The sequence below is a fragment of the Miniopterus schreibersii genome, assembly GCF_964146895.1.
Source record: "Miniopterus schreibersii genome assembly, chromosome: X".
NCBI lineage: Eukaryota > Metazoa > Chordata > Mammalia > Chiroptera > Miniopteridae > Miniopterus > Miniopterus schreibersii.
The window spans coordinates 35,678,695-35,691,808 of NC_138104.1; the positions used below are offsets into that span (position 1 = coordinate 35,678,695).

Sequence of the window (13,114 nt, forward strand, 5' to 3'; positions counted from 1 at the left end):
AAGCAAAGAAGTTGCTATTGTACATCATAGAAAACCATGAAAAGACTTCATATAATACACTAGTTTTATTTTGTTCCAATTTTTGGCAGAATATTATTCAGTTTTAGACTTGCAATCTCACTGAGCATTGTAATTACTAAGAATGGAAGCAGGGAAAGTGTGTGTGTGGGGGGGAGAATTTACTCTGCAAGAGGAAAAGACTGAGTCATTATAAATTGGTGCATTACAACAAAATAAGTATTCTGTGCCAACTGGCCAAAATGCTGTATACATGTGCAGAGATTGTTGAGTGGGAGCACATTTTGCCACCCCACAACATGCCTTTTTGGGGATATTTATTATGTTGAGCTAGTAATTTTTAAGAAACAATGGACTCAGGAAGGGCTTTCACCATCCCTGACCTACCTAAAAGAATTCAAATAGAAAAACATGCTCCAGGAAGGGAGTTATCACCTTAGTATAATATGGACTAAGTGTGGAAGACCTGAACGAACCTAGCAAGGTCTGTTTGTTAGACTCCCCTCGGTGTCCCAGTGTTTCTGGGTGACCCGGCAAGAATTTGTTTACCAAATGTTTGCTCTTTCTCATTTAACTCTGAATTGCCTGCCTTCCTTTTGAAGACCAAACTACTACGTCATCCTCCTCAGTACAGAATGGCATATAAGCCTCAACTGCGGGACTTGTCCTCCAGTCCCATAGTCTTATGTGATGCCTGAATATACACACACAGTTAAGTATGGTTTTCTCCTGTTGATCTGTTTTGTATAAATTTTGATTATTAGACAAGTCAGACAAACTAAATTAGAAAAGAGGGGAAATTTTCCCCTCCCTCACATGGTCAACCACCATTTTTAAGTAGCTCTCTGTTTCTTCTAAGTACTACACAGATATTAGGGAAAGTGAGTGTTTATGACCCCAATGGCCCTTGAACATTGAAATGGTGCTCTGGGTAATTTGATTTTTTTTCAGTGTTATTTAAAAATGATGTTAATTTTTGAAAATCTAACTTGGAACTTTAAGATATGTACCCTAGTTATGTACATAAATATTTTCTAAAGAGTCTAACAAAAAATGCTAAAGAAAATGGACTTATAAGGATATTTCTGATAAGGAAATGGACAATACCATTTTTATTTTCTTTACTCAAAGAATAAGTAGACCTATGATTTTATGGTTCAGAAGTTACTTTAATTTGTTGAATAGTTGGCTTTTACAACTAAGAACAATTCTGCTTAATGGGAACCTATTGTTATTTTTGCCCATTTAAAAAAAAAAAAAGCCCTCAAAGTCACTATCTGCATAATGAATTTTAATTAGTTGGTATCTGAATGGTTGAGGGAGACACTATCAAAGACTTTTATGATTTTAATAGAACAGAAATAATTTCATTTTCAGCTTGCACTGTAGTTTCAGTAGTTTCTACGTTTCTATTTTCAGATTCTTTTTAAATCTTGTAAATGAGTATTGAATGTGTTGCTAAATATGAGATATTTCATAAGAAACTGTAAAAAAATTTTTATAAAACAAATATTTCCTTTAAAACTTTTAGAGGCAAGTACAATGTTTATCAAAAACAAGGTTGGAAAGTCCCTATCTGTATCATGTGCAAACTCAGCCAGTAAGAACAATCAAGACTGCCAAATACTTAAAAAGACTTACCTAATAAAAGAAACCCAAGCAAAAAGCACTAACTATGGAAGAAACTATTGTATCCCTAACAAGATTATAAGTTCATAAACCAATCAATGAATCAGTAATTGGCAAGAAGTTAGTAGAGTTAATTATACTGTACTCCACTGAGTAGCATACACTCAGAAGTAACTGGCTAGATGAAAAATATTGACAGATCATCTTATTCACAGAAGAAATGGTGTTACATAAAAATGTCTAATTCAATATGACTTTTAACTATTCCAGTCATACCTCCTCTCACACGGGTAGTTCAAATTTTTGGACTTTAAAGTACATATTTTAAAATTGTGTGCTTTTCTTCAAAACTACATCCTGAAGATTGCAATCACTCCTCAATCAAGGATATAGATGTCGATTGTATCACTTAGTAGGCCACATCCTCTCCACTTTTCTTGAGACTGAATCAGAGGTGCAAGACTTGAAAGTCAGTTTGAAATTTAGCCAAACTATACTAAATCAGACTTGACGAATTTAAAACTTGTAAAAATTTGGATAATTCCTGGGTTGCAATATACCTTTGTAAAATTAATAATTTCTTCCCACTGTGCATATATTAATTTTGTAACTCTTCCCCAAAAGCATAAATTAATGCTGTAAAATATTGAACAATGTTATCATTATTGAACACATGACTTTCATGAATTTCATAAGCACACTTGAAATGATAAATAATAAACAGATATGATTTTTTTTTTCATTCCATTTGGGTTTTCTAATACTGTAGATATGTATTTATCTATCTAGAATTTCTAAAATTATACCCCTTTGGACAAATAAGAGGCACTTGAAAATAATAAGGTAGAATACAATTTATGGATCTTAATTTGATACCCAAGGAGTCAGATTTAGGACCTTTAGTTTATTAACAACATTAACTTAATCAGTCAGGGAATAACAAATAGCATATGAATGTTTGGACATTGATCTCCTCATTCTGTTTTTTAAGTCTGCTTGAGGTTTTTACTAAGAAAACAAACTTGATTGTATTTTTTAGTCACATTTTGAGCTGTCTTGACTGAAACAAGTAAAAGTGGATTCTTCAAAATAACTTACTTTAATTTCAAACTGGTTTCCCCCAGAATTAATTTGTTTTAATGAGACTTTACTAAAAGTCACTTAATTAGCATAAAACAAATTGTTTCAAATGATGCTGTTAAAAAACAAAAATCAATGGACTAAATTTTAAGATCTAATTGGTTTTATTAAGAAATTCATGAACAGGGCAGCATCCCATGTCGCAAGTAGAAGGTGAAACTGAGGGTCTTGATTTAATGCACAATTTTGATTCACTATGTAGCGCCAGCAATCTATTCAGTTTCTTTACAGCACGTCCCATGAGATTTGACCCTTTCCCTTACTAGTCATTAACCCGAGGCAGCCAGAAACAACAGCCATGCCTTGACTAAGGGTCACAAGCTATGGGTTTGTATTAAGCTAAAGATAACATCATAGCTTAAGTTGTGATTCAGCTCCTGAGCCCTAAAGGAGAACACCCCTGGCGACATTCCAAGGAAACTAGACTGAGGGATGCTAAGTTGAACTCAAGACCTGAAATAATGATTTACGGCCTACCTCACTCTTAACCAATCAGCAAGGCCCTCAACTCTAAACTCCTTACTCATAATGACTCATGATTTTGCTCTATAAAACCCCTTGTCTGAAAACCACCCTGGTGTTTGGGCTTTTGAACATTAGCTTCCCGTTCTCCTGGGAGGTTCCATTCATAAAACAGCAAATCTTCCTCCACAGCAATTCTCAGTGTTTAGTATTTGGCTCTGCTAGTGCCAGGTGGATGATCTTTTTCTATTCAGTAACAAAGGGGTTTTACAAAATGGAAGATTTTTATGGGAAGCAGGGTGAATCAAAGGCATTATTAACAGAAGAAGCAAAATAATTATTTTTGGTCTGGAATATCTTTTCTTTGGGGGAAGGGAAAGGGAAGGGTTTTTATCATGCAGATTGCCTTTTCTTTCTATGGGGAATGGAGAGGGCAAATCATGACTGGTGCTTGACCAAAAAATTCCAGACTGGTTGATTAAGACTGTTTCTGGGAGTGGTTGAAACTATAATTAGATCAGGTGTTAAATCTAGGTTTAGTATCATGGGCTTTTAGTATGAGTGACACCAGTCTTGTTATTGTTGTAATTAGCTACTTTATTAATATTAATAATAGGAAGAGCAAAGGGGAGGCCAGACATTGTAAGCATGGTCACCTGGGAAGCATCACCAGGAAGCTACAGCTTCACACAGCATTGTTCCTTAAAGGGGATTAACACCCCTCCCCTCCCCCATCTGATACTGGATTGTTTTGAGGAGAAGGGGGAGATAAGCAAATGTGAAGTCAAGTCAAGGTGACACAGGGAAGGTGCCTGCCTGTCAGCTTAGCCTGGGGAACAGTAGATTGGTTGGCTATGGGGTATACCCCATCAGAAACATCTGAAATCTTGGAAAGTTAAAATCCCCTAACAGCCTGGCCGGGCATGGCTCAGCGGTTAAGCATCGACCTAGGATCCAGGCGATCAGGCTTCGATTCCCGGTCAGGGCACATGCCCGGGTTGCGGGCTGCAGCAGATCAATGACTCTCATCATTGATGTTTCTAGCTCTCTCTCTCCCTCTCCTTTCCTCTCTCTGAAATCAATAAAGATACATTTAAAAAAAAAAATCCCCTAACAAAGAGTTCCCTCTCTCTTGTTTTGCACTTGCGCTCTCTTGCTCCCTGCATGGTCCAGGGCCATGCAAACCCCCACACAATGGACTGCAGTTGTGAACACAAGCTAAGCCAGCCAGATGCTAGATTGGACTATAATATGGAACAGAAATTCTGGGCAGTGGCCTTAATTCTGGCCCTGCTGAAGACAAGATTGGACTTCTTCCATGGCGAGATGGAGAGAGATGGGAAGTTGACGGAGAACCTCCTTAATTTTACATCATCAATAAAGCTTTCCATCAAACTGCATTTTCCTGTGGGAGCCTCAGAAAATTATTTTCCTCATGGCATCCCAAGAACTCCACTTCCACTGATAATATTTGGGCCTGTGCTTTTTTCTTTAAAAAGGCTAAACCTTAAATTTAAGTAATATTATAAAACAGGAATCCTCAACTTTTTTCAATACACGATCTCATAAGTAAACTTAAACATTAAAGGAATAGACAATCATTTAGAATATATTTTTTGAGGAATGCTTATACCTGATTGAACAAATAAACGAACTCCATTATTATCATCAAACCATACTAGGGAGAAATATGTATTTACTGTCATATTATCACATTAGAGTCTAGCACAAAACCACCTAATAAAACTTCATAGAAAATACATTGAGAAACAGAAGATAAAAATATTTCTTATACATTCAGGAACCTGGCTGGGTAGCTCAGTTGGTTGGACCATCATCCTAATATGCCAAGGTTGAGGATTCAATCCCTGGTCAGGGTACATACAAGATTCAACCAATGAATTCATAAATAAGTGGAACAACAAATCTCTCTCTCTTTCTCTCTCTCTCAAAGAAACAATAAAAAACTATAAAATAAATAAATATTTTAAAAGCATATTTCATATACATTTATAAAAATCATTTAAAGGGAATAAAGAGGAACTATTAAGTCTTTAATTTCATACCTGTGGTTGGGGATGTATCCAGATCTCCACAGTTGTCTCTTTCATGGGGGTGCGAGATCTCACAACCTCCTTCGTTGTCTTTAAAAGGAATAAAAATAGAAGTGTTTTTAAGTGGTTTGTTAAAAGAGAAAAACATAGTGCATTGCACACATGCATCAAATATAGGTAAATAGTGCCTGGGTAAATAGCTTTTTCTTAAATTACTTATTTAGAATTCACAATGTGATAGACACAGCTCTAGGTATCGGGAATAAAAAAGAAAAAAGAAATCCCTTTTCTCATTGAGTTTACATTCTACTGTTACATTTTAGAGTTCCATTAGACATATGAACGGGATTGTAAAGGACAACTTAAAATATTTAAATGGTTGAAATGTAAGCTGGAAGGGCTTTCAACCCAATGCTTTTACAATTCAATTGCTTTAATAGCTTGTATTTGGAAAGTCACCATTGTCTGAAATTTAAATCTATTCTGTGTGTGCCAACACATCGTAAATTTGCTATAATGCAAAGGCATTTAATAAATGTTATAAATGCCAATAAATTTATGAACTGATACACAGATCCAAACTTACCAACTCAGAATAATTATCAAGGTCTTGAAAAGATGTCTTTATCCATGTAATTTTCCTCAAGACATAGAATATATTCTCTTCATTTAAAATATTGAATGTATACTATAACATGTTCTACATGTGTGATTTTCACATATGTGAAAAACATTTGATAAATAGTATCATTTGATCTATGAAAGGAAGATATTTTTCAAGAAAGCTAAGAAAACCCAACTCAGTGACTGTTGGAAGCTTTCTCGCTATAATAAGCATGGTTGAGCAGTAGTGGCAGATATCTTATGTCTCTCAAAACATCACACTGTTGTTTGCCATACTACAATTTACAGTTACATAAGGTTTTGAAAAGGACAAGAATTTACTACTGCAAAAATTATCTCTGGTAAGAGGATTATTTGAGGCTGATTATTTTAAAGAAACAGTAAACATAGAAAAAGCTCTGAAGCCAAGCAGACCTTACCCTTTTGTAAAGCACATTTACATTTTAAAAGGAAGATTCTCTTCTGTAAGGGAGTCTCCCTCTCTGTACCTGGAGGAGAAGGATGGTTAAATCTCCAGAAAGTCTTATCAATGGAGAAAGCTGCAGACCCAAATCTGCATAACAAATGTACCCCTATTTAATGTGCTTTTCTGTATAGTCTCCCATAACTGGATCCCCCACCTCCAAAATCTGCTTTTGTCTTTAGCTAGTGATGATATTTAAGATGATGTCTTGGCCCATTCAGAGAGCTACCCAGTTTTTCTGGGTTTTCCCATAAATACAAGAAATATACTTCTTATTCAACTTTTGTTTTTCTCCTCTTAATTGGTCCTTTATTATAGGGTCTCAGCCAAGAGACTTAGAAGAGTAGAGGGAAAATTATTTTCTTCCCTTAAACTATCAAGTGACCCACATATATAGCCTAGCCACCACAGTTTTTTTATTTTATTTTTAATTTTATTTTATATTTTATTTTATTACTAGTGCATGCCCATTATCTCAAATCAAGAAAATAGATGATCAAATTTGGGACATTACACTTTTAAGTCCCAGTTGGGCAAAATTTTTTTGTTATCAAATTAAATGATAGTTGTGTTTACTATGCAATGACACTATATGTGTGACAAAAAGAATACAATACACATTGATATGAACAGACCAAGCACTCATTACAATATTCCAACTCACAAGTAATCAACAGTCAGAAAAACTAGAAAATCAAAATGGACCATCTCGTCACAGCAGAATTTCTTTACAAAAATAAGAAAATAAAAGAAGGCTGTGACCAAAGTAAGTCTGAAAGGCCTATTGGTTAGCCATTCAGAGAAAACCACTTATTAATGATGAGTTAATTAAATTTTGTTTACAACAGTCAAAGAAAATGTGCCAAGAGAAAAGAAATTGAAGACTACCAGCCTTTCAGCAAGTACAGTTACTCAAAAAGTATAGGACATTGACAGCTATATCAATAGTGAATTAAAAACAAAACAAAGACAAATGATTCTGAGCGGTTTTCCTTGTCTTCATGAGTTAACAGATGTTACAACAATGCTTAATTGTTGTTATTTACTTGGGGAAGCAATGCCAGATTTTAAATGACTGAAGAATTAGCCTCTATGAATAGAATAGAAGAGAATTACATAGAACAGGATTGGAAAAGAAGGATAGGATAGGATAGGATAGGATAGGATAGGATAGGATAGGATAGGATAGGATAGGATAGGATAGGATAGGATAGGATAGTCTGCATGGAACAGAAAAGGAAAGAATAATTTCAAAAATTTAAGAAAACAGTAATTCAGTAAAATCTGAAATGGGGTCTGCTAAGAAGTGTTACATCTAATGGTGGGTAAAGCATATGTGGCACAGAAAAAAAGCTCAGGTGGGCAAATTTATGAGGCTTGGGAAATGTAAGGTGTTCAAAACCTCTGGTTACTTATTGCATTATTCATCAGCCAGTACTTGGTGGAAAATACTTGAGCCTGTCCTGTGTCATTGAATTTCATTTACTATTGGCAATAGAACCATTGTCATTCTGTAAACTTTTTTCAAAAACACAGCTAAATATCCAGACATGCTCTAACACATAAGCAGTTGGATGGCTTAGTTGTGACAAAGTTTTATTGAGATTTTTCTCACTAAGAGACAAGATTGAAATTTTGCTGAATGAGGAGCATTCTTGAACCCTCTTATGAAACACTGAATCACTTTTCAAATTAATTTTTGCTGCAGACTTGACAATGTCTCTTAATAAATCAACCTAATATTATAAGGTAAAAACAATGCTTACATGCAAAACTTATGATGCAGTAAAGTAATTCTGCTGACTAAAACTGTTTGCATCAAAGTAATGTCAAGTTACTTTATAGGCTCCAGCACTATAGAAGTTAAAACAAGAAGCAAAATCTCCATCCCCACATGAATTTTCAATGGGTTGCAACAAATATGCAAATATGCAACAAATTGAGGACCTTTTGCCAAAAGTTCAATTAGAAATTATTAATCTTCAATGTAATGGCATGCTTAATACAAATATAAAGAAAATAATTTAATAGAATTATTTACATGCCTTCCAAGATATAGATATGTTGAGCTAAAACTATGTGCTTGTAGATTTATATCAGTATTTAGCAGTACCTATCTGTGTGAAAAGGCATTTTCAGAAATCAGATACAAAAATCCTTTTATCTCATTAGCGGGTCTGTGTTACGTAAAAAATGTGCATATTATTACTATAATTGATGATTTGAATATCATCAATTGAGATTTTGTTTGAAGTTTATTTTCCCTTGTGTTGTATAAATAAATATCTATTCTGGCCCTTTACAGAGAAAGTTTGCTGACCCTTAACTTAGGGAAAAGGGAAAGACAGACTATTAACTGTGATTAATGTACAAGTCTATAAAATATGTAAAACCTGGTAGAACTTAGATGCAGAGGGTGGCGGGGAGTTTTTGTTTGTTTGTTTTTCCAAAGCAGGGAAACAAACCCAGGATGTGGTCAGTATAACTGTAGTGCCATGAAGATGTAGCTTAATGGTGGGACAAATACATGAGGAAATGAATTAAGGACATACTCTTGGTGGACTTGCAAAGTTAGCTGGTGATTTTATAGTTCTACAGTAAGCAAAGTAGAAACACTCAAATGTATGTGAGCAAAGTGTCCTGTGTTATCAGAGTTTCTAAGCAGATTTGTGCTCAGGTCTCAGATTTAACATTATTTCTAAACCAAGTTTATTAGAGTTGCATTTCCATGCACATACTAAGCATCTGATGTAAATATTTTTTGTCAACTGTGAGCAGTGTCATGTTTGTCTTGGTTGCCTTCTGTCAAATGTATAATGCCACATTCAAATGTCCACTAAGTGGCATGACATTTTAATGGTTAAATGTTTAATGCTATGTGGATCTATCTTGTCCATTTAAATATGTCAGTTAAATAGCTTTATTGTATAATATGCTTCAATATTATAGGGGTTCAGAATGAGTCACCCCAATATGTTTCTCTTTGGTATGCAGATGATTTTGATTTAAGGGCAACTAACACCCTGAAGATTCAAGAGAAACTTCTGCTCCCACTTAACTTCCTAAAAAACTTAAAAAGAGTCTTGTCCACAATAAAAGATTATTAGAGATAACCTTTTTGTCCAATCTTTATGACAGGACAAACTACTAATTACTAATCTTCTTCCTATGGTGTGGCAATGACTCTCTGAAGGCAAAAAATGCCATACCTCATCCTTAGCTCTGAGCCTCTCATGTTTGTGGTGTTTAATTACATACATAAGTATGTAATTAAATTTGGTTATTTTCTCTTGTTAATCTGTTCCATGTAGATTTAATTATTATTCAAGCAAAAAGAACCTAGAAGGATAAAGAAAAGTTTCTTCTTCCTCTGCAATACTCAAATATTAGAAATTTGTTGAATTTTGTTTTATACAAAAATAACAACTTAAAGGTAAAATAACACTCCCCTCCCTGACAATGTTCTTTCCATTGCCCCCTCCTCCTTTCACCAAACACTACAGTTATAAAATCAATAGCTGAGAAATTGTCTAATAAAATAGCTCTAATATACAGAACTGCTGAGAATTCATTATCATGCAAGTGAGAGAAATGACAATTCTAGGAAATATTAGTGCTCAAAAACTTTTATTAACTATTTTAAGAAAATGAAATATGGTTCATCAGTGACACGTGAGAAATAAAATGCAGATTTGCATTTCTGTTTCCTTACATGCACCATGTACTGAATCAAACTGTATCTTTCCTTTTAAGGAATCAGATGTCAAGCTGTCAAGGAAAAAGTAAGGTTCTTTATAATAATCACAGGCTTTACAGATTTAAGCCTCATTTTAATCCAGTTAAACAGTGCTCAAAACTGAAAAGTGAGAAGTATGTCTTACCATTGATTTATTTTTTGTTTGTATTGATTTCAGAGAGAAGAAGGGAGAGGGAGAGAGAGATAGAAACATCAATGATGAGAGAGTCATTGATCGGCTGCCTCTTGCACACCCTCCTTGCTGGTGATCGAGCCTGCAACCTTGGCCTGTGCCCTGACGGGGAACTTAACCAGGATCCCCTGGATCATAGGCCAATGCTCAACCACTGAGCCATACCAGCCGGCCTGTCTTACCATCGATCTTAAAGTGTTCTGAGGAGTACCACTGGCATTACTGCTAAAAATAATAATAATACCTCCAAGAGAAAAATAGATATTGAATCTTCTTATTTTTCCTGATTCAGATATTATTATTTCATAGTTTAGATACTGAAAGAGAATTCAACTGTTTAAAAATCTAGAGAGAAGCAAGATGGCGGCGCAGGTAACCTTGGTCCCTGCCGCCTCCAGCAACCATATCAAAATTACAACTAAAATACAGAACCACCGTCACTCAGAGCCTCCTGAGATCCGGCTGCACAGAAGCTCTACAACCAGGGAACTGAAGCAGCACCAAGACCTGGAGGAGGGGCGGGGACTCGGGCGGATAGGGGCTGGATCCTGGAGATGCGGCCACGGGCCCACACCTGGTTCTGCGGGTTAAACCTGGGAGGGAATCTCGGTGGCGGGGGTATCCAGGAGGAGGGAGGGGTCCCAGGCCCACAGCAGGCCCCCAGCCTAGGGCTCCAGGGCCTGAAAGAGAAGCCCCCACAGCTTCGGGCTGTGAAAACCAGCGGGGACTGTCTCTGAGGGTCGCAGAGGCTGTGGGAGCCGTAGGCTTTCCTCTTAAAGGGCCTGCATGCGGACTCACTCAGACGTGCTCCCTTTGAGCCCAGCGCCGGGCAGCAGCCTGAAAGGACCTGGGACACTTGGGGAGGAACTAACCTGCCTGAAATTGGGGCGAGAGCTGGAGGGTCAGCTTCCTCCCAGGCAGAAGAGCTGGCAGAGGCCATTGCTTCTGTGGCAAGTCCTCCCCGCACACAGCCAGCAGGCAGGTGCCATATTTGAATTGCCAGCACCTGACTCACTCCTTTGTTCCCGCCCCGTGATTCCTGGAGGCCCCGCCCCTCCCCACCTGCAGCTCATCCGGGCCATTTCCAGTGGCTTTTCTGTACAAGTGGCCTCTCGAGCCTCATGCTTAGGACTTCCCTAAAATCTCTCAAACAAGCAGCAGTGTGCCCCATACAGCTTGATAAGTAGCCCCAGGCCTGGCACTAGCAGCAGCCTGCATTGGCTCATAGCTCGGCCTCTCCTGGACACCTCCAAGCCCAGCACAAGTAGCAGCCAACTACGGTTTGCTGTGTAGCTCATGCTGGGTGGCCCTGGGCAAAGCACTGGCACAGGCTGACTCTGCATCTCCCAGGAGGCCCCAGAGACAGTGCACCTGGTGGTCAGACTCAACCATGCTGGATTACAACCCTACCACATCCACGAGTGACACACTCAAGGGGTGCACTTGGTGAACACGAAAGCTCCACTGAAGTAAATCCTGCTCCATAAGGGTGTCTCCAGCACAGCAGCTCTCTGGCCGTAGCTGCAGCTGGTCCTCACAGGTGATTGTCCTATGGGTCAATTCCTCCCAGTGAAGCCAACAGCAACCAAGGCTCAACTACAACAGGACAGTGCACACAGCCCACACAGGGGAGCACCTAGAAGGCCTAGATTAGGTGAGTGGAGAGGTTGAGCCACTGGACCCTACAGGACACCTACTACACAAAGCCACTCAACAAATTCCTGGAGACATAGCAGGTCTACCTAATACACAGAAAAAAACACCTGGGGCAGCCAAAATGTGGAGGCAAAGAAACATATCACAAAGGAAAGATCAGAAGAAATCTCCAGAAAAAGGAACTAAATGAAATAGAACCAAGCAAGCTAACAGGTACAGAGTTCAGAATTTTGGTTATAAGGATTCTCAAGGACATTAGTAAGACTATTATGAAAACAAATGAGACCATCGATGACCTAATAAAATACCTATCAGAAAGGAAGGCTACATGAACTTCAGTGAAGAATAATTTATAGGGAATCAACAGTAGAGTAGAGGACACTGAGAATCAAATCAGCAATTTGGAATATGAGGAAACAAAAAACACCCAACCAGAGGAGCAAAAACAAAAAAGAATCCAGAAATTTGAAGAGTTATAAGGAGTCTCTGGGACAACTTCAAGAGGCCCAACATTCGTATTACTGGGGTGCCAGAAGGAGAAGAAAGACAGAAAGAAATTGAAAACTTATTTCAAAAAATAATTACAGAAAATTTCCCTTACCTGGGGGAAGAAATAGACTTACAAGTCCAGGAAGCACAGAGGGTGCCAAACAAGAGGAACCCAAAGAGGCTCACAACAAGACACATCATAATTAAAATGCCAAGGGTTAAAGACAAAGAGAGAATCTTAAAAGCAGCAAGAGAAAAGCAGTTAGTTACCTACAAGGGGGCACCCATACGACTGTTAGCTGATTTCTCAACAGAAACTTTGCAGGCCAGAAGGGAGTGGCAAGAAACATTCAAAGTGATGAAAAGCAAGAACCTACAACCAAGATTACTTTACCCAGCAAGGCTATCATTTAGAACTGAAGGTCAGATAAAGAGCTTCATAGATAATAAAAAGCTAAAGGAGTTTATCACCACCAGACCAGCACTACAGGAAATGTTGAAGGGTCTTCTTTAAGAAGAAGCTAATGAACAAAAGAATCTGACGAACTAAATAGATCCAGAGACATTGATGCATGCAACAAACGATCATATTTCAGAGTGAAAAGGAAAGGGTGTGAAGGGTGGGAAGAGATTAACCAAAGAAGTTATAT

General features: G+C 37.5%; 1 protein-coding gene across 5 annotated transcripts in view; it reads right to left on the minus strand.

The window, feature by feature from the left end:
* The window catches only part of PCDH11X (protocadherin 11 X-linked), a 674,530-nt gene that overhangs the window by 330,417 nt on the left and 330,999 nt on the right, over positions 1-13,114 (minus strand). For all 5 annotated transcript variants that reach the window (XM_081126095.1, XM_081126094.1, XM_081126092.1 and 2 more), the window contains exon 4: positions 5,316-5,393. In XM_081126095.1, the coding sequence (XP_080982221.1) occupies positions 5,316-5,393 (78 nt within the window). The remainder of the gene's footprint in view (positions 1-5,315; positions 5,394-13,114) is intronic.